At 35.3% G+C, this 26,750-nt stretch overlaps 2 protein-coding genes across 2 annotated transcripts; both read right to left on the reverse strand.

Annotated features, from left to right (window-relative positions):
- Nucleotides 1-9,463: 9,463 nt before the first annotated feature.
- Nucleotides 9,464-11,135, reverse strand: LOC145129815 (ribonucleoside-diphosphate reductase subunit beta). Its single transcript, XM_079064655.1, has 5 exons — nt 10,776-11,135; nt 10,208-10,441; nt 9,938-10,022; nt 9,750-9,828; nt 9,464-9,649 (listed from the first exon to the last, which is right to left on the reverse strand). Exons 1-5 carry the CDS (start codon nt 11,061-11,063, stop codon nt 9,574-9,576), a joined length of 762 nt encoding a protein of 253 aa, XP_078920781.1. The 5' UTR covers nt 11,064-11,135; the 3' UTR covers nt 9,464-9,573.
- A 2,429-nt stretch (nt 11,136-13,564) lies between these two features.
- On the reverse strand, nt 13,565-16,877 carry LOC145129745 (uncharacterized). The gene is made up of 13 exons (XM_079064561.1): nt 16,686-16,877; nt 16,154-16,492; nt 15,939-16,067; nt 15,742-15,834; nt 15,569-15,648; nt 15,359-15,472; nt 15,146-15,219; nt 14,941-15,017; nt 14,749-14,832; nt 14,578-14,670; nt 14,388-14,495; nt 14,223-14,297; nt 13,565-14,116 (listed from the first exon to the last, which is right to left on the reverse strand). The coding sequence occupies exons 2-13, from the start codon at nt 16,457-16,459 to the stop codon at nt 13,685-13,687; spliced, it is 1,665 nt and encodes a 554-aa protein (XP_078920687.1). The 5' UTR covers nt 16,460-16,492; nt 16,686-16,877; the 3' UTR covers nt 13,565-13,684.
- Nucleotides 16,878-26,750: the final 9,873 nt, after the last annotated feature.

The following is a 26,750-nucleotide window of genomic DNA, read 5'->3' on the forward strand; positions in this document are numbered from 1 at the left end:
GGCAGTCATGAATTGGGAAGTGCCGAGATCCCCCACCGAGATCAGGAGTTTCCTGGGACTGGCCGGATACTATCGAAGGTTTATCAGAGATTTCTCCAAGATTGTCGTCCCTCTCACCAGTTTGACCCGGAAGGGTGTTGCGTTTACTTGGGGTCCCGAGCAGCAGACCTCATTTGAGACCCTTCGCCAGAGATTGTACGAGGCTCCCGTGTTGACCCTCCCGGAGGGAATGAAGGATTTTGTGGTTTACTGTGATGCATCTATTACGGGCATGAGTGCGGTACTGATGCAGCGAGGGCACGTGATAGCGTACGCTTCGAGGCAATTGAAGCCTCATGAGACGAGATATCCCACCCACGATCTGGAGCTGGGGGCAGTGGTGTTTGCCCTAAAGATCTGGCGTCACTATCTGTACGGGGTTCGGTGTACCATATATACGGACCACAAGAGTTTGAAGTATCTGATGGATCAGCCCAACCTTAACATGCGACAAAGGAGATGGTTGGATGTGGTGAAGGACTACGACTGCGAGATCCTGTATCATCCAGGCAAGGCTAATGTGGTAGCCGACGCCCTGAGCCGTAGAGCTGATAGTACCCCGATCTGAGACGTGTGTATGAGGATGACAGTGATGACTCCAGTCTTAGACATCATTTGAGAGGCCCAGGTGGAGGCCGTGAGACCAGAGAACCGAAAGAGGGAGCGGGTGATTGGGCAGGTGTCCGAGTTTATGGCGGACAGCAGAGGACTTTTGACCTTCCGAGGAAGGATTTGGGTGCCCTATACGGGTGGGGCGCGGCGTACACTGATGGAGGAGGTGCATAGATCGAGATTTTCTATCCACCCCGGGGCCACTAAGATGTATTTGGACCTGAAGAGGGATTATTGGTGGCCCTGCATGAAGAGAGATGTTGTGTGGGTAGTCGAGAGGTGTTTGACTTGTCGTCGGGTTAAGGCTGAGCACCAGCGTCCTCATGGCAAGTTACAGCCACTGGAGGTTCCCCAGTGGAAATGGGAACAAATTTCTATGGATTTTATCACCAAGTTGTCGAGGACCACGCGGGGTGTCGACGCGATTTAGGTGATTGTGGACCGGTTGACGAAGAGCGCTCACTTTCTTGCTATTAGTGAGAGCTCTTCTGCTGAGAGGTTGGCAGAGATATATGTGAGAGAGGTGGTAGCTCGGCATGGGGTGCCGACATCTATAGTGTCCGATCGGGATGTGCGTTTTACTTCCAGGTTCTGGAAGAAGTTTCATGAGGATTTGGGAACACGATTGAGTTTCAGCATAGCCTACCACCCCCAGACAGACGGCCAGAGTGAGCGGACGATTCAGACGCTCGAGGACATGCTTCGAGCATGTGTTATGGACTTCGGTGGAAGTTGGGACACATACCTACCCTTGGCGGAGTTTTCTTACAACAACAGCCACCATTCCAGTATCGGCATGCCTCCGTTTGAGCTTCTTTATGGAAGGAGGTGTCGGACCCCCATCTGTTGGGGAGAGGTAGAGCAGCGAGTGATGGGTGGCACTGAGATAGTGCTTAAGACGACTGAGCAGATTCAGCAGGTCGGACAGAGATTACTGACGGCTCAGAGTCGCCAGAAGAGTTATGCGGACAGGCGACGATCCGAACTTGAGTTTCAGGTTGGAGATCTCGTTCTCCTGAAGGTATCCCCATGGAAAGGGGTAATACGGTTTAGGAAGAGGGGCAAGCTGGGGCCCCGATACATCGGTCCTTTCAGGGTGACCGCTAGAGTGGGTAAGGTAGCATACCGCTTGGAGCTACTTGCGGAGTTGAGTCAGATCCATAACACCTTCCATGTATCTCAGTTGAGGAAGTGTGTGGCCGATGAGACGGCAGTGGTACCACTGGAGGACATTCAGGTGGATGTGAGCATGAATTATATCGAGAGACCAATCACGATTATGGATCGAAAGGTGAAGGTTTTGAGAAATAAAGAAGTGCCCCTGGTTCAGGTTCAGTGGCAACATCGGAAAGGGTCCGAGATGACTTGGGAGCCGGAGTCCGAGATGCGAGAGCAGTATCCAGAACTATTTGAGGAGCATGACTTCGGGGGCGAAGTATAATCCTAGTGGGGGAGAATTGTAACATCCGGAAAGTCCAGGTATGATAAATTGAGTATTTTATTTGAGAAATGAGGAGTGGCTCGACGAGTTGGCGCCTCAACTCGTCGAGTAGGATCGCGACTTGGTGACGTGGAAAATGAATGGACTCGAGGAGTCGGAGAGCCAACTCGACGAGTCAGCACTGGGGGCAGAAACCCTAATCTTCCCGGGCTTGGGCCTATTTAAAGTCACTTATAGCCTCCTTGGCCCCTTCCCATCAGTGTCTTCGTCCCTTGAGAGAAACCCTAGAGTCATTTGTGAGCTAGAGAGGAAAGAGGCTAATTTGAGGTCATTTCTTCGAGAAGAGGATCAAGGGTGTTGCAAGAATCTGAGAGAAGAGTTGGGGGATCAGTTTCATCTTCATTTCAAGCTTCAGATCTGGTATAAGCTCTTGCCTTCCTTGTGTTTGGTTAGATTTTCCTTTGGTTGTTGAGTTAGGGCTTGTATCACCATTTTGATGGGGTTTTGGGCGCATCCAAACCCTTTCTCTTGTTGCTCTTTAGATCTGGACCTTGTGAGGTCCAGAGAAACAGAAAGTAGGAAGCCATGAGTGAGTAACCTTGGAGCTTTGAAGCTATGAAGCTTTAATGGAGTCATAATGGTATATAGAGCAATATACACCATGCATGAACCCCAAGTTCAGACCTTTACGTGACTTTTGGATGCTAGAAGGCCAGATCTATGGGTTAGAGTTCCGGATCTGACTTCAGAAGGCCATATGAGTGATGCAATGGAGACGACTCGCCGAGTCTATGAGATGACTCGATGAGTCGGATCGGATTTGCCTTGCGATTCGTGACCCAGTGATAACCCGTCGAGTTGGGAGGTTAACTCGACGAGTCATTTGAGGCCTTAGAGGGATTCAGAGGATACACTTGAACTCGCCGAGTCACACGAGTGCACTCGGCGAGTCTGGTCAATATTGGACTGTTGACTGGAGTTGACTTCAGTTGACCTTAGGGTTTGGTTAAACTGATTAAGAGAGGTCAGGAAAGGGTGGAATGGTCTTCTACCCATTTTATAGGAATGAGAATGTAAGGAGTGTATTAATTAGAAATTTTATCCTTGTAATAGTCGGAGGCTAGATCGAGGAGTTCGGGCACCAGATTTTTACTAGCTATCTTACCAGGTGAGTCTTCTCACTATACCTACCTTGAGTGGTAACTTATGTGTGACCAGTGGGTCTTATGTGTATGTGTTGTGTATTAAGAATTGCTGCTATATGTTTGTGATATGCTTGTTATGTATTATATTGAGATGCTGAGTTGAGGGACCAGAGGGTCCATCAGAGTCGTGGGGCCGGAGGGTCCCACTGAGACACATTGACCAGAGGGTCTTTTGAGCATAGCCTCGAGTGGTTGTTATGTATGTGTGGTATTTTGGGGAACTCACTAAGCTTTATGCTTACCGTGTTATGTGTTATGTGTTTCAGGTAGTTCCGAGGATCGCGGCAAGGCACCGGCATGATTGTACACACTCGCGGGAGATTGTTTTTATGATTCTGGGATTGTGTTTTACTTGTTGACATTTGAGACATATGCGATTTGGTGAATTATGAAATGAGTTTTTAATTGTGTTAAAAATGAAAAATTTGTTTGGAAAATTACGTTGTTACATAGCTTATAATCATTAAAGCGTATATACATAAGGAAAAATCAGTTTATTTAAATTTTAATATTAAAAAACTTTTTCGAGTTAAAAAAAAACAGTTTATTTTAAAAGTATGCGGATTTTAAAAAACAAACAGTTTTTTCTTCTTGCAACATGCATACGTTTAGTCCATTTATTCTTCTACAGATGTGGTCTGCAAACTATATATATTTTATTTCTTAAAAAACTAACACCTAAACGTTTAATAGATGTAACTATTCAATAGACAATTAAAGAATTTTTTATAATAAAATATAAACAATATATTGTATGTAATAAATGTTTTTTTTATAAATAAGACCACGTGTACATGGTTATCATTAATGTCTCATAACTACTTGTTTCTAAACACATTTAGTTTTACATCGAATCAGTGGCAGATCTAGAAAAATAAAGTAGGGTATGCGAAAATCATAGACTAATTTTTTACTAATGCCATATTACACATACGACAAATCATTTTTAATTACAAAATAACACTAGAAAACCATAGAACAAAAATAAAATTTACAAAAAGTACACTCAAAATTTATGAGCACATAAAAGCAGAATACATGAAATGATAAAATCAAGGTTATTATGCATCGAAATCTTATTTATTATCATTTTATACTCTACAAAATCAAGGTTATTATGCATCGAAATCTTATTTATTATCATTTTATACTCTACAAAATCTTTCTAATGCAGTGATTTGGTTTCCTATCAAATACAATTATATTAGAAAATACAATTATATTAGAAAGATATTATATATATATGAAAGACTTCTAGAAGTTAAAAAGGAATTGAATAAATCTTTTTAAATAATAATTTTAAACTTCAAAGCCACAAAGTCAAAATTAAACTGTGCCAACATAAAAAAGTTGATACCTACATAAAAGATTTAAAAGAAAAAAGTCCTACATTTTGTTCAAATTTTGGATAATAAAATACGCAACATTTAAAAGATATTTTAAAGTGATATGAAAGAATTTTTAAATACAAAGGTAATGGATAAGATTATATTTTATAGGCTCAAATCACTTTAAAATTTAACTAGGTCGTTTTCTTGAGGTGAAAACTTGGCAAATGGGTTATTTCTAAATATGATGTAATTAAAAGTCTATCATTTCGCAAAAGATTTGTGCATAGCTTTGCCACCATGTGGGTATGCAAGTATTAATTTTAAGGCATGCAACCATAACATTTAATACATAATTTATTTATTTTCTAAAAAATCAACATATGTATGAAAAAATTAAGGGCATGCATTTGCATACCCTTGTTATGAACTAGATCCGCCCATGCATCGAATACATAATTGTTGGAATTCCCATCAACTCCTCTACTAAAAAGACCATTTTCGATACACAATTTATTGTAACTAGGAATGAATAAATGGATAAAAAGCAATACTAAAACCATCACTTAGAATATCGTTTTTTATGTGATCCATAGCAACTCCTACATACTGCTTAAAGTCGGGACGATCTTAGCGATTAAGAGAGACGATGCATAGAAAACAAGCTTTACAAGATGACAATTTGGTGATAAGGAAGCTTGTAATATCAATGGAAGTGGTTAGACTTGCAATCAATTGCCCTCCATCCTACACTATTTCCATACATGTATCTTCGTACTTATTCTATTTCTACTTATTTTGTTACTACTTTCAAACATCAAAGTATCCATTTTAGCTAGATTCCAAGTGTATCTCCTTCGTGTTTTTTTTTTTTTTTTTTTTTTTTTTTTTTTTTTTTTTCAAATGATAAAATAAGTGTCATGTTAAACCCTGATGGAAAAGGGAAAAATTACCAAATCCAAATTTGGATGCAGAATAAGAGGGATCATAAATATAGGCCTTTAAATGTGGCTTTGAATTTCTCAAGGTCAAACCAATTTAGTAATGAGGAATGTGAAAGAGAAGGAATAAGTAAGATAAACATATGAATAACATCATAATGATAAAAGAACAAAAAAAAAATGAAAATAGTCATTTACAACGACATAACACCATATTTGATAAGGAACATTTATGCTAGAAAATAAAATCATAATGAGCAAGCAATGTAACAAAAAAAAAACTATGGTTTTTACTATGCCACAATATTATTTTAATAGCTATTTTTTAAATTGATATATTTTTCAAGGATTGTAATTGAAACTAATATGTGTTATATTTTTTATAATATTCAAAATGGTGTATATATATATATAACATAAATGATATATATTAATAATATATTTTACTATAGAGATTACAAATTAAAGTTGTGTAAAAATAGAATGGTCTCATAATAAGTTAAATGGAATGAAGTTTTAGATAAAAAATGTAATGGTATTTTGTTGAAATTTACAATAGAAAATTTTTCTACTACATCAAACTATAAATGGATGTAGGATGACTTTTAGATTAGTTGTTATTTATATGATATACTTGTGATTCCTTATAATGAATACAAATGTATATAATTACATGGGGGTTAAAAACATGATTATAAACTTTATTGATTGAAATATACAAATTAACTTTAAATTTAATTTTTAAATGGGAGATAGTGTAACAAGAAAAAGCACATGGTATAGAAAAAATGCGACGGTGAAGGGGTTAAGGGATGGCAAAGGTCTGGCATGTAAATGTTGAAGAGATGGAAAAGGTACGACTAGGAAGGAAAGGAAATTACTGCAAAGGTGAGAGCATCATGGTGAGTGTTGTCGTTGAGGGATGTGTCAAACCAATAGAGGGTGTCATCTATAGTTACAACACTTCGGTGCAAATTTGGAGAATGGTTTATCACAAAGAAATGTGAAACTAATTATGGGTTTATATAATCTCCAAATTCATTTTTGTTAGGAAAATAGTTTCAAAGATTCACAACAACCCGCTCGGTAGAAATATAACAAAGCAATTTGAACACAAAAATATATGTGCAAAACTTTAAACTAGAGAAAATATAAGGCCTCCGGAGAATAAAATTTCCAAATGACAAATAACACATTATTTACATATACTAGTCTCTCAAATAGCCCCAATCACGTCAACACTCTCCCAACATTTTGCCCAAACACTTCTACACAATAAACAAGATGAGCTAGAAAAAATCAAATTTAAAGTATATTTGAGTATGACATTTTGTTACAAAAACATTAGACTCCTTTTATAAGTATGAAGCTCACTCCACCTTTTTATACTATAGCAATGTGGGACAAATTATTTCTTTCCTAAACAAATTTCAACAATCTTCGCATCAAATAAAATGAAAGAAGACGATAACATCATCAGACCATTCTCTCAACCGGACAATTACAATTCTCAAATCATAAATTTATAAGTATAACCACTTGTAACAACCAGGTCCTAAGATTTCGGAGGTCCTGTGCAAAAATTAAATTAATGCCCCATATTTTTTTTGTAAAATATTAATAAAGAAATTTCTTAACCTAAAGACAAAAAGAATCCACTACTTTAACAAACATAATTTTGTTGTTAATAATATAAACGGGATTTTTAACATGCAATTATACTTTAATTAACATATTATTGTTATTTTTTTCTAAATTTTTTTGTAATATAATATTACAAAAAATTCTCAATCGGATGCCCCTTACGATTGAAGGCCCCATGCAACCGCATACCCGCACGACCCCAGGGCCACCACCGGTAACAACCCATTGTAAGAATCTCATCATATCACATGTCGAAAACACAATGAAATGTATGATACATCTTTTCTATTTGCCATCTAGAAGTTCAAAAACATCAACATAAATTTTCACCACATATCTTGCATTTATGTCAATTGTCAAATCAATGTCCATATATATAAACTCGCTAACAAAGAGAAGCAAACAACATAACTTTTTGCATGGTAAGACCAATGTTTTAAAAAGCGGTTTTTTAATTGAACCGGTTTGGTGACCGGTTGCCGGTTTAACCGGTTCGACCGTCGAGTAAACCGGTTTCTATAATTTTCATTTTTCTTGTATTTTTCCATACATACATACATACATAAATCAAGAATTTGATGTTCACAAGTTCAAATATTAAAAATACATATGAAAACAAGTTGTAGATCAATCAAAATATATTGAAATAACACATACATGCATACATAAATCAAGAATTTGATGTTCACAAGTTCAAATATTAAAAATACATATGAAAACAAGTTGTAGATCAATCAAAATACATTAAAATAACACATAAACATAAGCTTTACATCAATCCACATGCGTTACAAAAAAAAAAGTCGTAGATGAATATAAACACATCAAAAAACTTTATAACACTTATCATATGCTTTTATTCGGGAAAAAACTTAATAGATTTGAAAAAACCACCAAAGTTTAATATGCAAAATATTTCGATTCCATGTGTTTTTATTCAATTTAACCGGATCAACCGGTTTAATTTAATCGGTTCAACCGGATTTTTGTAAAAACCGGCCGGTTCGTTCCGGTTCAGAAATAGACATAAAATCGGTGATAGTTGAACCGTTCATTTCCTCGGTTCCCGGTCCAACCGATTCGACCGGACGGTTCAAACCGGTTTTTAAAACATTGGGTAAGACGGTTATATCATCAGCCACAAGGATGTCTATCAAATCATCAATGAGAACAAAGTGGTTGTTTTTTTAGTAGCAACAAGATTCCAAAATATATATAAAAAAGCTAGCAAAGAGCTAGTAAGAACAAAATTAAAGAATAATTAGATTTTTCAACCAAACAATCCAATTAATCCTAGTCTTAGAGTTTCTAAAAGAAAACCAACGAAAGGAATGCTCTAACAATAGCATCAAAAATAAATTGTTTCCTGTATTCAGACGATCGAAAAACAACCGCATTCTGAGACGTCCAAATAACCCATAACATTGTCATAAAAATCTCGATTTTTTCAGTCTGGCCATCACGCGAGCATCAATCCGATCTAAAAAATCCACCACCAAAAAGAAAGAACAAAGTGATTGTTAGCTACATTGTTATTTGTATTGGTGTTTTTTTGCCGAATTGACTCCATGCGGATGATTTTTCTAGATATGTCTAGGCTTTCCACGATCTTTTAATCACATTTTCATATTTAGACATTGTCATTGGTTGATTACTTAATCAAATCTATTAAATATTCAAAATAAGAGAGCCTTTTATATCAAGCTATATCATCACAATTTTGTTAAGAGGGTTAGAACTTAGTATGACACCGTTATTAATAAATAAAACATAGTAGTATTTTATCATATTTTGTTTTTATACCGTACTTGATACTATTTGTATTTTGTAGCAGTGCCTGTGTATGTGCATAAAAGAGATCTTGCAACAATGTGCAAAAAGAATTAATGAAATAAGAACTGTCTCGAAATACGGTAGACATGACAAAGTAACAACTAACAAGTAGCATATTACAAAATGTTTTATGATGAGATTAAAACAAATGTGAAATAGAGATTTAAGCATACGCCTTTGAATATAGTGTATTGTAATGTTTATTTATTTATTCTAACGCTTTTTTAGAATTATGACGTATCTATAAAACAACAAATTGGAGGAAACGGTCATACAAATCAATGTTTGTGACAAAAAAAGTAAAGGTTATTCATTTGTTGATGACCAAGTTTCCAATGCATTAATTCATAAACATAAGATTTTAATTGTGTTTTGAACTTTTGCAGATTTGAATTAAAATTGTCAGTTAGGATTTAAATATTTGGATGAAACTGATGATGTTAATAATATCAACTTAAAAGTCGAGTGAAGTCTCAAGGCTTTCTACATATTTGGGGTCATGTACATGACATGATGCTATCCTATGATCATCATGGCCCTGCTACAACATTTGTGGCTTCTTGATTTTGGAAGAAGGTGGCAAGCTGTTTCTCCATTTCTATTAAACTGCAACCACAATTGAACAAATACAATTATATATATTTTTTAATAAGAAGGATTCTATGAAGCATAAAGAAAAATACAATAGATGAAAAAAGAATCTCACATCTCATATTTCCGAAAAGCTTCATTTCTTTTGACTATGTATATGGGACTATCCTTGGGCAGCTTGGTCACACTACTACCTACCAAAATTTCCAATCATATATTATATATAGTAAGTACACTACACTAAATACATAATATAATAGAATGATAAAAAAAAAAATTAGGGTATAAATGCAAGTTACATACTTGGAACCACAACTGGAGATTTATTTTCCTCAATCTTGTGAGCTTTTGGACTTGGAGAAGTTGTTTTGATGGTTGCATGCAATCCCTGCAAAGTCAAAGTGTAAAGGATCTAATGAACTCTAAAAATGGATATCACCAATATCTACTCTATTAATGATGAATGACGTCCACTCCAGATGAACAAGTGATTCATTTATGCCAATATAGAAATCATATGTGTTGCATCAAGTGAAAAAAATTATAAAAGCAATATGAGAATGTAAAATTTACCTTCTTCTTCTCTATTCTCTTGAGAATTTTCATGTGGCATTTTTTAATGTAGTGCATTAGGTGATAACGGGAGTGTCTTGCAGACAAATCATCCCTGATCTCTGGGTTCTCAGTAAGCCAATCTATAATTTCTTTTGACTTAATTACCTCCTCTGTTTTTAATGTTTCTAACCATGAATAAATAGGCTTCCACTGATCACTACGCTGGAAACGAGCATGATTAGGATCTTTTTCCTACCACAACAGAAAACCACTATCACTACAATTACCATATTACATATTACATATGAAATATGCCATTTAACATCATATAAATTGCAACTGAAACACTATTGAAGTAGAAACGAAAAGCATTTGAAATTTACAGTCTTAGGATTGCTAATTTTCTGAAGAGGCACTAGCTAGATCCAAATTACAAAAACAAAACCGTATTTAATGCTAAATCTTACATTATTGAATTCATAACAAGTTAAAACATCCCCGATTTCGGGATAATGCCGGAAGTGTGCTTACACATGCTATTGATAACAGAATAGTGAATAAAAAGTGTGGAAGATGAAGAGACTACCTCGTTGGAGAGATTTCCATCGTTTAAAAACGAAGTAAACATCTGGCATACATCTGATAGAGGCATTGATTTGATGGGATCGGGTAAGGAGGAATTGTTGGATTGAAGCCAAGTTTCGACTTCGGAAGGGTTTAGAGACTTGTCTGCGGGAAGCGTGGAAAGCCATGTTCGAGCCAGTGTTTCGAAATCATCTGCTGCGTCGATGTCGTAGTCAAGGCTTTGATGATCGATGTCTTGGTTACCTTCTAGGGTTTCCGCCTGTGAATCCATTGAATTTGACATTTGCATTTGCTCAAGTCCCTTCAATGAACTTACTAAACGCCAATCCTAATACGACGGCGTACTCATCAAATTTGAGTTATGCTGATTACTAGTACTTTAGGAGGTAATCCAAAGTTCTTTTTATAAAAGTTTTTTTAAGTAGTAATAGTTAAAAGTTGTTTTAAAATAAATTTTATGGATGATATTTTTTGATTTTTTGAATGTCTTTTACCTTTTAAAATGCCAAAGTCATAAAAAGATATAATTTCATGAGCTATAACAAACTTTTTTTTTCTTCCTGGCAAAAAATTATTTTGAAAAGTTTTATTCTAATTCTCAAACATTTTTTGAACTTTTTAACTTTTTGTAAAAGCTAAAAGTCAAAAAGTTATTTCTTAGTAAATTAAAGCCTCGAAACATCTCCAAGCTTTTGAAACTACAACTAGGCTTATGGTGTTTTAAACATGGGAAATTATATAAAAATCGTTATATTTCATTTGTTTTGTAATTCAACAACTTATATTTTATTTTTATTTTTATTAAAACATTTTTATTCTTAAAAAAATCATCATACCTTGTTATTGTCGAAAAAATAAATCATCATACCCTGTTATTACTTGACATTTTTTCCTACTTAATCACTCAATTTTAACAGAATTTTCTAATTTGACAATCGTAATTCGTAATAACTTTTTGCATTTTTTTTTGTTAAAGTATCTTTATTAGGCCGGACGGTATGGGCGAGGGAAAGGGTGAGGGAAACTTTTCCTCTCAGCTGAACACCGCACTTTGACCGAGGGAAAGGTGGTGAGGAAATAAGGTGAGAGAGCTCATTCCATCACTCTCTCTCTTATTCCTATTGGCCAACTTTTTTTTTATCTTTTTTAATACTTATTAAGTTATATATCTACTAAAAATTATAAAAAAATATCAAAACTCATGGTTTTTAATTCCCTACAAAATAAGTATAATATTTGTAGGAAATATATTTTTTTTAAAAAAATAAAAAAATAATGAGGGAAGTTTTTCACTCATTCATTGGGTTTAGGTGAAGGAAAGAAAAATAAGGGAAATTGTGTTGTGGCCCACAAAAAATGAGGGGAGTTTTCCACCCACACCCTCCGGTCTTAGAAAAGATTGTTAGAATTAGAAATTTTTGTTAAATTCCGTAATATCATTTGATTTTTTTGTATTATTTTTAAGGAGTTGTCACACTTAAAACTATTTGTAATTTTACTTTTTGGGCCTATAATAATATGCTTTCGTTTTTTTTTTCAATTTGTAGGTCATTTTTTTAAAATTTAAAATAAATGTTATATTTTTTTATATAATTTAGTAATGATATATTTTTATTTTTTTATGTGTGGGACCTACTACAAAACATATACCAACACATCTTTCTTTTGGTTATTGGTGTATTCTACCTTTATTAAATATGAATTGTACAAAACATATACCAACACATCTTTCTTTTGGTTATTGGTGTATTCTATCTTTATTAAATATGAATTGTACATTGAAAAATCCTCAACTTTATAGTCTTATAAACAAACAAATTCAAACGAATGACAAACATGATATGATTTCATCGTTAAATAAACAAATAAGTTTAAAGCTAGGGTACTCATATTAACAAGTATACTTTTTCACCCTTAAAATAAACAAATAAGTTATATCTAGGGTACTCACATGAGCAAGTGTACTTTTTCCTAATCTTATTGAGTAATTAAATTTGGGTTTGTAATGTCAATAATTACCGAATAATCGATTGAGCGATAATTGTTGATGGTATGTAGCATTAAGTTTTTGGTGCTAGCAGGCACAAACATTTGAAAAAAGTTGTCAAATATAAAGATTTTATTTTGTCACACTATCACAACTAACAATTTCAGTTTCCAAAAAGAAAAATATTCATGGTTTTCTTCTTTTTCTTATTTTTACAAAAGAAAAAGGAAGAGAAAAAACAATAAAAACAGTATTTAACAAATTTTGTAATAAAAGTCTTTATAAAAAAAAACTAAAAAAGTTTTTTATTTTTATTTTTATTTTTGTTTTTATTTCATCATGGTTAAAATAGAAAAAACATGTTAGTTTGATGGCTTACTAAAAAAATATCTTCTTATCATGGTAACACCCTTCGGGGCAATAAAATGTCATTATGGTCATTGATGGATTTTTTTTTTCTTTTCATCATAGATAGAGTGGTTTTAATGGAGTACATAAAATATAAATGGTTCAGCCCCAAAACCAACAATATATGACAACTCGCCCTATTGAATATGATCTTAATAGCTTGACTGGTCAAAGCATTATTTTGATGAATATATTCAACGGATATGAACCTTTTAAGTTGAATTAGAATCTACAAATCTAGCTCGAACTTGGATCAAAAAGATACGTGGAGCTATTAGGTCAAATTTAATATTAAGTTCACATTGTTGAGCCTATGCTTTCAAATTGTTTGCAACCCTATACATACATGCTGAATTACACATCTAATGTGAAGGAAAAGAATATAACACCAGCAGTTGAAATAAAATTGGTAACAATAAATAAACAAGCAAATAAAGCTCTAGTCACAATACAAAAATGTCATCAATTTTCTACAATATACCAGAATCAAAATTGTTAAATATATAAAGTCAACTCTACCGATATTTCTTTGCTTTGGCCAACTTCTTCTTTTTCTTCTTTACAGCTTTCGGCACTTTACTCTTTCGAGCTTCTCTCTTCTCTTCTTTCACTTTCTTCTTATTCTCTTTCCTAGCTGCCTTTTTATCCTCAGCTGTCATTTTTTCATCATCAGAAAAAGATCCATCCTCAGAGGAATCATCATCATCATCTGTTTCACCCTCTGATTCATCATCATCTTGCAAGTCTAAACCTTCTGTTTTACCACCACCAGCAGGGGCATTTTGTCCAAGATTTGCTTCATTATGCTGTTGTTGTTCAATAGATCGTGCATGATTGAGCCCTGTAATGGTCTTATAATACATATCCCCAGTGTCTTGCCCACTCGTTAATCGTATCACATCTTCCTCGGCATTTGTCACATTATCCAAAGTCTTTGGGATGTATGACTAAAAAAATAATAGAAAAAAAAAAAAAAAAACTTTAATCAGAAAAGAAACCGACTTTAAAATGTAAATATGTTGCTATTATGTGTAAAAGTAAAGTGATGCACACCTGGACGAAAACAGCATCTGCAATTTCTTCCTCTGCAGATATCTCATCCCCTCTAGCTAAAACTTTTTGTTGAGCCTGAATTTATGGAAATTGATTAATGATATTACATATACTACTTTGTTATATAAACTGATAAAAATGTGAAACATTTTTGTATAAATATACCTCCTCCAAGTAACTATCCACAGAATCTTCATTAATCGAAGGATCAACAATAAAATCAAACAATTCACGAATAGTCATAACAGCTACTCCACCTTTCTTGAAAAAATCCTGCATCCCACAACATTTCATTGCTTTTATTTTATTAATCCCACTAAATTACTGATTTTAAAACACAACATGGAAAACTTACAGATACGTGAACACAATCCTCTCTCAGAAAATCAAGTGCATGAGGATGATCAAGATCAACTGATTGAGATACATCAATGATGTACATGTGACCCTACCACCAATATTCAATAATCAGATGGTATTTATTCATTCCTTAAAAATGCTCAACTAAAACAGAAAGAAGATTTACCTCGTGGTAAAGTATGTTATACTCACTAAGATCTCCATGTACTAGCTTGCACTTTTGATATAATACCCGCATTGAAGTTATCATCTACATATAGATACACAAAAAGGTTGTTATACACACTAAGAACAATCAAGTTTGCAAAAGCGGGTAATAAGTAGCTGTAAGAATGTAAAATTACATTATTATCCTTACCTCAAAATAACCTTCCCGTAGCTTATCAAGAGACAGTGCAGCATCTTTAAGCCGGGGTGCTGCCCATCCAGTATTGCCTGAACATATAACATACCAAGAAACTTCAGTAAATGTAAAAAAAAAAAAAACACAAGAATTTTTATTTATTAATATTTGATAGCATATCATGTAAATATTAAATAAAAACATAAATGGCACCATGTACCTATGAACTCCATAACCAGGACATGGAGCCTCAAAAGAATTGGGGTGGGGCAACGAATACCAGCTGCCTTCAGTCTACAGTTGAACAGTCATTAGAAAACATTATTGTAAAGTTTCTGTATTTTATAAAACCATTGTTGGAAAACTCATAATGGGGTATCAGTAATCAACTTATCATTAATCAAATATCACTGAGAAATGAAAAATATGTTACCTCATAAGGTTCCTCATCTCCTTTTCAGCCCATGTCTTAACCATTTTTCTTGGGTTGTGCTTGCAATATCCATATCTGAATCGATAATCACCTTGTACATATCGATCTCTATCCCTAAAGTAGTCAACAACAATAAGATCATTAGTATAATTACTATATATGATGTGACATAATCTAAAGAAGGTAGAAGAATTAGGACATAGGACATACTTGAAAACAAGAACAGAAGTTTTGTAAACTTTGATTGCAAGTTCCTGGCCATCAGATCTTGTAGCATGATAAACATTTGCCTGTTTGACAGAAAAATCGTAATAAGTAAATACATCTCAAAATTGCTAATGAATGATAAAGATGGGAATGGGATTTTTAATTGTTATTCATACCTCTTTCCCAGTTGAAATGCAGCCATTGATATCATGGAAAATACCTCGATTCAACATTTTGAATAAAACCATACGAGTTCTAGGATCAATTGCCTGAAAAATAATGATTCCATTTCAAAACAGATAATATGGTCATAACCAAGAAACAAAAACCTAAAGGCAAACAATAATTTTGAGCATTGAATGTAGACACTCACCTGTTCAACGGTTGCTCGATCAGCTTTTTCAGTAGTTTTAGTTTTACCAATGGCCATCCCTCTCACACTTTCACGGATGGCAGTGGTGACAGAGTTTGACATACCAGAATCCCATCTTCCTTCCCACTCCTGTAACAGAAATATAATTACATACACTTCCACATTGTTAACACCATATCAAGCAGTAATAACCAATTTCAAAAGTAAATATACACCTCTAATGGCGAAGCTCTGATATGATTAGTAAACTTCTGGTTCCGATTAGAGAGTGGTTGAAGAGGAGACGCGTTAGGCCGCGAGTGGATTCCACCATGAGCATTTGGACGTCTTGCATTGAGTACTAGAGCTCCATCAACTGCTCCTGAATCATCTTTGGCGTCCAGATAATCCAAGGCTTCTCCGATTTCAGAATCAGATGACCATGAATCCTCTTCTTCATCAACTTCGCCTTCTGATACTTCTTCATCGTCCGCTTTGCTGTTAGCTTCTTCCGTGGCAGGCTTTCCGACAACAATCGACATCGGTAACAGTGGCGAAATCCCAATTAACAAAACCTAACGAAATATTAACCAGTAAAAATTAATAACTAAAAACGAGCAAACCTAACAAAACATTAGCTACTATCAATTAGTAATTAACAAAAAAAAAAACTGTTCGAAGTCTCAAAAGAAAATATCAAATGTAAATTGATAACTAAAAAATCATCCTAGACATTGCGTAGAATTCGATTTTTGGATGGGATTGTACCTGAAGGACGCAGGAGGGAGGCAGCAGTTACTGGTGGTGCTGTGGCGTTAGCAGGGCACAGGCAGTGGACGTTCGCCTGGTGACGGCAAGCGAGAGGCGGCAGCAGGGAGCTGAGAAACAGAGACCAACAGTAAGATTTTGAGGAGGGTTCTGTGGACTTTGTGTGAGATGAGACTTGAGAGCCCCTTTGCTTTTTTCAACCGAGTTTTTAGTTAACTTTATATACAAAAATAATCTTAACTAACTTTTTATTGGGTTTCGTTAATGGGCCTTTATAAATGAAGCATGTACATCCGGGGCGAACTAGGTATCTGATTTGGGGCCGGAAACTGCTCATTTGGATGACGGGCTGATGTGTTCATACGTGACACGTAATAATTATCATATTTTAATATCTTTTATTATTTAAAATAAAAATAATTGATTTTTAAGATTTATAATATAAAAAATAAATATAATTTCTTAAAAATGATTAGTAAACACAAAATTTAATTAAAATTAAAATACTTCATTACTTAAAATAAAAATTACATTCAAGATTAAAAAAACCGAGAAAACAACCGATATTAAAAAAACACAACCTAGATTTAAAAAAAACGGCCTGGAAAAAATAATTAAGAATTACATAATATCCGAATTTGAAAAAAAAAACAAAATACATCACTCGGAATCGTTGTCCTCGTAATCGTGATCATCGTCATCGTCATCACCGTCATCGTGATCATTGGCATCGTCACCCTCGACGAACATATCTGAATCTTCATTTTATTCGTCAAACAAATCATCGTGTCAATACTCTGTGTAGGGCTGTATGTAAGCCTTATAAACGTGCTCCACCAAATCCGCACGAAGGACGTGATAAATGTCGCGATCATCCACTTTTTTCTATCTGTCATATACTCTTGCGTACCAACGGATACTCCTTCGATATTTGGCAAAAGTTCGTTTTCACTGTATCGACATATCGCTCTTCATTCGTCTTCAAAAATCATATTATGTCATATGATGCATGCGTGCATTATGTGTTGCAACCTTCTCAATTCAAATGATCGTGTCCCGACTGTTAGTACTTGCCAACGCCTCTTGAGTACACCAAATGTTCGCTCCACGTCCTTCCTAGCTGACTCTTGTGCCTGCTTAAACTTTTTTTTTCGTCGTTCGAATATGTGAACGATTTCACAAAAACATATAAGGTAGGATATATCTCATCAGTAAGATAGTACCCCACGCTTATATGCTACCTCGTTTGTTTGAAAAGGTGCATCGTGCGACTTTCCAAGGTAGATGTCGTTGAATACCAACGACTGGTCCAGAACATTGATGTCGTTGTTTGCACCATATGCACCAAAGAATGTATGCTCTATCCAAGATCATCTGACGTGGTTGATTCTAGAACAATCATCGTCTCTCTGTGGTCGTCTCGCATGTATTGACCATGTCATGCTTTAGGGCACAATGTCCAAGCCCAATGCATGCAATCGATACTACCTAGCATTCGCGGGAACCCATGCTTACTTTCATGCACTGTGTACAATTGGTGGACATCATTGATGGTTGGTTTGCACAAATATCGTCGCTCGTAAACCAAAGTAATAGCTTTCGCGAACTTCTACCCTCAAATATTCGTCCCATTTGTTTGCCCCCATGTCGTATGCTAATTGACTAATTGTGGTTGTGAATTTTTAAATCGGAGAGAAACCTTTTATGTGTCTTGCATCCTGCTTCCATTAGAAATACGGAAAACGGCCTTCCAAATCGCCAACAATATGTAAAAATAACTCCTTCCTCATCCAAAACCGTCATCAAAACTTTTCAGCGAACATGTCATCATCTGCAAAATAGTCTTTTATAAGACGATTGTGACCGACTTCACGATTTCTCCGCAACTGCGGCTTTCTTGTTTTAGGTCGTGAACGTGAACTTTTACATTGTCGGTTTTGAAAATACGCCACAGTTTTTTCCATGACGGAATCGACAAATATTGCTTCCTCTTGAGCCGTGAAATAGAAGGAAGAAGATGACGACATTGTGTTTAGTGGTTTTACTGAGAGAATATGTAGAAAAATGTGTAGAAATTAAGTTGGGTTGGTTTGGTATTTATAGGGTGATTTTGGGATTTTGAAAAATAAATAAAAATTGAGTTATATCTGTTGAAAAGGAATATATATATATATATATATATATATATATATATATATATATATATATAATTTAACCATTTCTGACCGTTTGAATAAGAAAAAGAACAAAATAAAAATTAAAGGGCCAATCATAGTAGGAGAGAGGATGTGGGGAAGGCTTCCGTCACTATGTTCCCGCACCCAGCTTCCCACACCCTCGGTATTGTGTTCCGAGGTACGGGTAAGCTTCCTGCTCCTCCATCCCGTGGTATATTCTTCAGCCTAATGCATTCGAAGGTTCATATTATGTGGCAATACAACATCCTGAGTATATATACAAAGACGAAATTCCAAGAAAACTCTCCAGCAATGGAATCCATTACGGAGGAGCAGAAATCAGAATATGTATATGGGGGGAGTAGAAATCAAGGACCTGAAGAAGATAGGTTCTGATCGAAGTATGTGTGTGGCTTAAGTCTGATTGGAGAAGGAGGAGTGCAAACTAGGTTATCTGATTTGGGGTCGAATCTGCTTCATGGGAGTGAGTACCGATTATGGACGGATCGGTGGTTACAATGTTTGCAAGCCCGTCAGTGCTTCATGTTATCGTTATGAGCGGTATATGGCATGCCTTGACATAAAGGAGCAGTTTATCATGTCCAAAAAGTATCATAACATCGTCAAAAATAGGTTTGTGGTATATTTGTTCAGATGCTTTAAGAGCAACTTCAACCATAAAACACTAAATTGGTGATTGTTTAACACTATACTGGAGTTTGTATTCCAACCAAACATTAAAATGGTATTTTTTTAGAGGTCTTGGCATTCATATTTGGTATGAAGCTTTCCCAGACATTAAAATTGTATTTTTTTTTTTAAAGTTAATTGGAATAAGAACACCATTTTATTGACCTTTATAATAATGTTTTAGTGGTTGGTTGGAGTTGGTTTAAATACATCAATCATTGGTCAAAAATCGTGATTATATGCAAAAGGAAGGGATTCAACGTTGTATCTCTTCTCAACTTCGAGCCAACTCAACTCCTTTGCTTCTAACAACACCAAAATTAGACATGAACAAAAAGACTTGGTTTCCGTCCGATTCCGAAAATAGACACCAATCGTGCCAGTTTAAAACAGCGAGACCGGTCCAAAAAAAGACCGGTTGATACCGATCTCAAAAAAAATTATACCGTTTGTAGACCAGGTCCAAAAAACACCGGTCATTCCAAGATCAACAAAAGTTCAGTCTCAAAAAAGACCAAAAGCAAAAGTTTATATGCAATTTATTTTTGTGTTATTTACATATTTGTTAATCATGGATTACCCAACTTCTCCCCTTCTTTTTATTAAATTTTAATATATAATTGTTAGTAAATCTTAATATAGCATTATGGTGTTAATCATGTCACAATTGACCCTCTAAGGACACCTTAGTGTATTTACATGACTAAGAAGAGGTATCGAGAATTGTTGAAATGGTTAAAATCAAAAGGATGAATCGTACTTCGTTCCAAAATCGGTTTTTAGAGTTATACTCTTAGTTACTTCAAGTTGCACCTTGAGTAACATGTTCTAAGAAGGTTTGTAACACCTCATGAAATGTGGAGTAGGAAAAGTTCCTCACTCTTGCACATTTCAAATTGGTAGTTGTGATGTTTTGGATAAAACAAAGACCAACTAAGACCAATTGTATAAAATGTTTTTTCTTGATAAGAATCCTCACTAACTCTTGAATATTTGTTTGTCAAGGAATGTTCCTTGACAAGAGAATCTTATATGTCAAGAGGTCAGTGGGAGTCTTAATGATCTTGAAAAGATTCAGGAACTAATCAATAATAAACCTTTTAGTTATCACTAGCACACGAACTAAGGTTGATAGCTTATTGTGTTGACATATTTTTGTTTCTGTGCCCATTCCAGTTGAGTTGACTATGCATGTGAGTTCTATAAGTTCTCATTTAATTGCGTAAGGCAAAGCACCTTGATCAGTGAGAGTACATTGATCAGTGTGGATGAACTGCTCAATAATCTGGAAGCACTGGTAGGTCCTTGTATTGTCGGATGGCAAGAAATTAAGAATAAGCAGGTTCACTCCATGTGAGTCTGAATTAGTCATAAACCTTGTCTTGTGATAGTGGTTCAAAATGACAAGTTTACATGGATAGGAACACATACATCATAAAATCTAAGTGATAAGAGATTTCTCTCTACTTCATGAAAATGATTGTGAGGAAACGCTTTCACTGGAAGACTTTAAAGAGTTAGAAGTTGTGTTTATTGTGTTCTCAAATTCGAGTATGATTACAACATCCCTCTTCATAGTTCGAATTGTGAGAAACGACAAAAAGTTTGAACATTTGGGACTTATCGCTATAAGTTCTGAAAAGGTTTAGACCCACACATAAGTTGTCTATTGAATGGTGTACAAGGTTGAGAAGCATAGATAAAGGCTTACCGAAGCGTCTCGTATCAGGAATCTGAACTTTGGTAAGAAAGTCAATAAGTATTGATTTCTAGAAGTCCAACTGATTTCTGAGTACATGTCAAAGCTAGTGGGAGCATAAGTGTTATGCTTGTAAGTATGTAATTATTATGCTAGTGGGAGCACAATTATTACGATGAGTGTTGCAAGTTAGCAATGTCATTTATAGGAAACAAAGTTTTAATTTGGAAAGTTGCAGAGTTTGAAAAGTTGTTTCGCTATAGTATGATTTAAGGGAAAGGAACTCATACTTCATTTCGAATCTGAAAGTTTAGATTGAAATTTTAATGGGACTTAGTCATGGATATATATAATGTTGAAATGTTTCGACATTGTAAATTCTATATATACAAATATTATAGCAAGAGACTGATCTAGTATCATGTCTTTATGTAAGACATTATGATTCGTGTCCGATATGTTTCGGGTATAGGATCGATTGCATATGCTATGATATTCACATATTTTTTTTCCAAATGCCTAGCGCATTAAGAGGGAAAAGGGACCAGAACTTTATATGACTAAAGTTGTTAAACAACTGTTAAGGACAATCTAAGGTTTACCGAAGATTGGTTGCTTGTGGACAGTTGGAAGTATAGTAATGGATCGACCATATTGATATAATTTTGAATAGATAGGATTCTATTAAGAATGGGTAGTCATATGGTAATTATGGAAATGTTTCTATAATGGAAGTTGGATATTGAAAATCTATGTGTAGGATTAGAAACTTTTATGTAATAAGAATGTTCAAATGAATGTACTTTGAATTTGACACTTCGCTTCCATGGAATTGTTTTGTAACAAATATCTAGTGGAATGTTTTGTAATATCATTGGCAGAGTCTTTGTGACTTTGGTGCCTTAACATTACAAAAGGGGATCATTGCATGATAGTTTAGAATCTAACACATTCTAATAGTGACAAGAATTTGGTATTCTTACACCTATAGATAATGATTAGGAATTGTGAAATGAGTATCATTGAAATGTGTTCAATTGATCTATTTCACAAAGTAAGGACCATAGATAAACATAGTGTGCATGCTTGGAGCATGGGATGACTATTGTTTTAATTCAAGTAATTAGTTGATTAGTCGAAACATTATACAATGAATAAGGTCTAATTAGTATGGTGATTAAATAATAAGTGTTTTGTTTATATTCAAAAGTCTTGAGACCATATTGGATTAGATTATTCTTGTGTTTCACTTCGCATGTTTTACTTCCCGAATAACTAGGTTATTCAAACATCCACAGTCAATCATACTTTGGAAGTAAGTAATGAGGTAAGACTGTCATGGATCCGACTATAGAGTGTCTAAGTGCTCAGACATAACACAAGTTTGCTACAGTGTTCATGAGTACTCTTGAAATAGGAATTTGAGTATTGGATTAAATCCATGCTCATATGAATCACTTCATGGATTTTATCACGAGTGATTGTGATACGATAATATCTTATATTCTCGAAACGGAGACATATAGTTGTTGTTTGCGAGCCGATTGCACATTGATAATACGTAAACGCACCAGTAACTTGATGTTATAAAACGTATTGTTGTGTGTGATTTGATAAGTAAATAGTACAAACATATGAGTCGAAGTTTATCCGTTCCTTTTACCCTAAGGGGATAAAAGCGATATATGTGCCCCCCTCGATGATTTAGTGATGAAACCTGAAGTGCTTGGCCAAGCCTGGACTAATTTGATCTGTTCAATTAGTCAGTCGTCATAAATCAGAAATCGGGAAACAAACCTTGGACATAGAGAATGATTATAATCCATGTCTCATGTCAATACGATATCTTGTAGAGCGGAGGAATATTTGGTCCCTTATCTAAAGGACGCGTTACTGATAAGATCAGAGTTCGACAGCGGATTTTGAAAGCTACGATTGCTATAGTTATTAGAATTATCCAAGTGGGAGACCGTTGGATTAGTTGTCTAAGCCCATAACTATATTTGGTATGTACTTGATTTGATTATTAGCATGGTCCATTTGGGTTGCCTTCACTCATGCAACTTGACATGATGACAAGTAGAGAGAGAGTAGGATTTATTATATGAATAATAAATTAGTACTCAAAATGATTTTATTAATATGTTACAAGATTAATATATTATTTGGAAATCATAATATTAATTAGTGATTAATCAGAAATTAATTTGATATTAATTTTATGGTTAAAGGAACTGATTTAATAATTGAGGGACTGGTTGTGCAAATCATTGATAGTTACATAATTGGGCTGATGGACTCCATAGAGTGGAGTGGACGGAATTCTATAGGGAGGCCCTATAGATTTCGTCCAAGGGATCTAAAGAAGGGGTCCATGGGCTGCTTGGTGCCTAAGTAAGGTATTAGGGTTTACACCTGAGAACCCTAGCAGCCACAACTATATATAGAACCCTCTACATAGGAATTTCGGCCCTATGCTTATGAAGAATACCCTGGCCGAATTTTCCTTACCACTCCAAGTCTTCCTTTGCATTGAGTGTTTGTGACTCCATTAGAGGTGCAACACTTGGGGCACTAAACTTTCAAAGGTCAAAGATCTTCAAGGTGTTCTTGTTATTGCTACATAACAAGTAAGGTAATCATCAAACCCTAATTTATATGTCAATTTCGAAATTGTATATGCTAGTCTCAAGGTTATTGTCACACCCCCAAACCAGAAATGGCGGAAACATTCGGGGGTGGGTGACTTCACGTAGTATCATAACAGTTGGATATTCGTAAAGAAAGTAAACACAACCATCATAAATATAATTTAAAAGTTACATTGTTGCATGTGATACATGTTTCAAAAGAATATTACAAATATGATGATTTAAAATGTTTTTATAACTGAAGCCTTAGCGTTCCTTCTCCAAAAGCTGATGTTTTACCTGTATTACTGATTCCCTGAGAAATACAAGTAGTTTTGAAAAAGTGTCAACAATTAAGTTGATGAGTTCATAAGCGTTTTTGTACTAAAATTGTATGCCTTTTGGTAAAAATAACCGAGCGTGTTTCTAGAAAATCCAATATTTTCCATGTATATGTGTGGTCGTTTGAAAAAGTTCCAAAGACTGGGATGCATAAGTGTCTTCCGTACTAAAAATGGTGTAAGTGGATTTATACATATATAATGTAATTACTGAATGCATTTAATAGTCTCGTAAATCAAAGATATTTCGATACTCCACTCCGTGTGAGTTTTATAACCATGCTATTGACCCAGACTGCCTGTAACAACGTTCTTCAGGCGTTGCAGTGTTATAACGTTTGTCGCCCCAGACCTGCCGGTCTAACTGTAGCTAACAGTTTAGGTGCGGGATTGTCAATCCCGTATAGATCTATACACAAGTATCACGCTCTCCCTACAGGAGATTATGGTTTATAATACAGGACTTGAAATGCGTACTTGAGAGTACGGTGAAGCCGATTGTCTCACAAAACTTAGTATCAATAGATTTACGGAATGTAAAGTCCACATTTCTTGTAAATGTAAGTATTTCCTTCTTACAATGTTTACGTAAAGATGTCATGAATAACTTGTAAACTATACTCATTATAGTTTTTCAAAAGTGCGTTCCATTTGTTGATAAAAACTCGGTGTAATACCAACATTGCATGTAAAGTGCAACGTTGGTAGTAATATTGTTTAACATTTATAAACAAAATGTAGGTAAAGTATTTGAAACCATATGTAACGATGCGTATTTTAACATAAGTTTTTCTCGTGTTTTACTTGTATTTCCCCCCTAAAAAAATGAAAAAGACGTGAAAAAGTAGGGGTATGAACTCACCTGGAAAGTGTGGTGATTTGATGAAAACGAGACTTTCTCGGGCAGCCCTTCGACCGGAGTGTGGTATATTCCTCGGGAATCTCGGAGCTTCGGACCTTCGTCGGAACTTGGATACGGAACCGGGGCGTCGGGATAGTTTCGGGAGGCTCGAGAGGGAGAGAATATGGGAGAAAAGGTGTGAATTGGCAAAAGAAGCCGGAACCCTAGCATCCTATTTATAGGGGTGGAGACAGCCTCGTACGCTGGGCGTACTCCGAAGTACGCGGGGCGTACCTCGTCCGCAGCTCGTACGCTATGCGTACCCTCGTACGCGGTGCGTACGTCAGCGATGACGTATTTGGTCGCCGGTCTTCGGATGGGACGGGAATAGAGGGCATAGGGGTGATGTGGTCGATCGGTCGCCGGTCTTCATCTACGTACGTTGGGCGTACCTTCGTACGCGGGGCGTAATCCTTCGGATAAGCTTCGAAGTGTGTGCCCAAATCTTTGAAAATCTGTAACTTTCGCATACGAGCTCCGTTTTTGACGTTCTTTATATCCACGCGTAGGTGAGAATATACTCTACAACTCTCGTTTAGACTTCATTGACAAATTTTGACTTTATTTTTAATTATTTAATTTTTAATAGGTCGGGACAGGATAAATCCGTTAAAAATTCATAACTTTTTCATCCGATGTCCGTTTTCGTCTGTCTTTTTAACGTTGTATTACTATCGTCGAGATCTTCAATTCTCGTTTAGGTTGCGTCGGCTAAAAATCGTTCGATCTCTATTTTGAGTTTTTAGCTGTCTACTGCTATATCCGAAACTTAGAAAAATCATAACTTCCTTATACGAAGTCAGATTTGGACGTTCTTTTTATACACGTTTACGGTTTAACATAGTCTACGACTTTCGTTTAGATACCTAAGGCTAAAAAGTATTTTATTGAAATTTCACTTTTCACACTTGACAGTGCTTTACCGGTTTTGTCGCGAATCTTTGATTAGTCATAACTTCTTCGTTATAACTCGGATTTGAGTGTTCTTTATATTTCTGAAAACCTTGATAGGATATCTAACATTATGTATCCCAATTGAGATTTTGAACAATTCGCTTTTGACGCTATTTTTATTGATTCCAAAATAGTTTAATATTTGCCTTTTTGAACATTACATTAACTAGAAATATCGGGTTGTCTCAGTTATTGCTTTGGAGTTTGTATTTGCATGTTCAATAGAGAAAAACCTAGATCGAAAGCATTAGGGTTGCATGTACACCATAGGAATGTTATAGTGCTCAAAAACCCATCATGATCAAGAATTTAAATATGTGCGACATCGCGTCGAATTGGTCTCTTTACTGCGCCATGGTGTGTTAAATGAACTCACGATCACCTTAGAACCGAGCCACGATGACTCCCCTCAATTAAATCCTACTTTGGCTACCACGTTGTGACACCCATATATTGCGTCACGAGGTAAATTACATTTCCCTTTACTTACAATGAAGAGTATTCTATGGATCTTTGTCACCACTCACCGTACAGTGGTGAGCTATGTACCGCATCGCGGTACCTGGAGATCAACAAAGTGCATTGTTGATTCCATTCCAGCTTTGGGGACACTTTTTGTCCCAAATTTTAATGCGCATAACTTCTTCGCTTCTTACCTATTTTTTATGATCTT

Source organism: Lactuca virosa, chromosome 1, assembly GCF_052849685.1.
Source record: "Lactuca virosa cultivar CGN04683 chromosome 1, Lactuca_virosa_CGN04683_v6, whole genome shotgun sequence".
Taxonomy (NCBI): Eukaryota; Viridiplantae; Streptophyta; class Magnoliopsida; order Asterales; family Asteraceae; genus Lactuca; species Lactuca virosa.

Coding starts and splice junctions, on each gene's coding strand:
- LOC145129815 (XM_079064655.1), bottom strand. CDS start 11,063: ATGCAAATGTCAAATTCAATGGATTCACAGGCGGAAACCCTAGAAGGT. Junction 10,442..10,775: donor ATGGAAATCTCTCCAACGAG/GTAGTCTCTTCA, acceptor CTGTTGTGGTAG/GAAAAAGATCCTAATCATGC. Junction 9,829..9,937: donor ATCTCCAGTTGTGGTTCCAA/GTATGTAACTTG, acceptor AAATTTTGGTAG/GTAGTAGTGTGACCAAGCTG.
- LOC145129745 (XM_079064561.1), bottom strand. CDS start 16,459: ATGTCGATTGTTGTCGGAAAGCCTGCCACGGAAGAAGCTAACAGCAAA. Junction 15,835..15,938: donor ATCGAGCAACCGTTGAACAG/GTGAGTGTCTAC, acceptor ATTATTTTTCAG/GCAATTGATCCTAGAACTCG. Junction 14,117..14,222: donor CAGATGCTGTTTTCGTCCAG/GTGTGCATCACT, acceptor TTATTTTTTTAG/TCATACATCCCAAAGACTTT.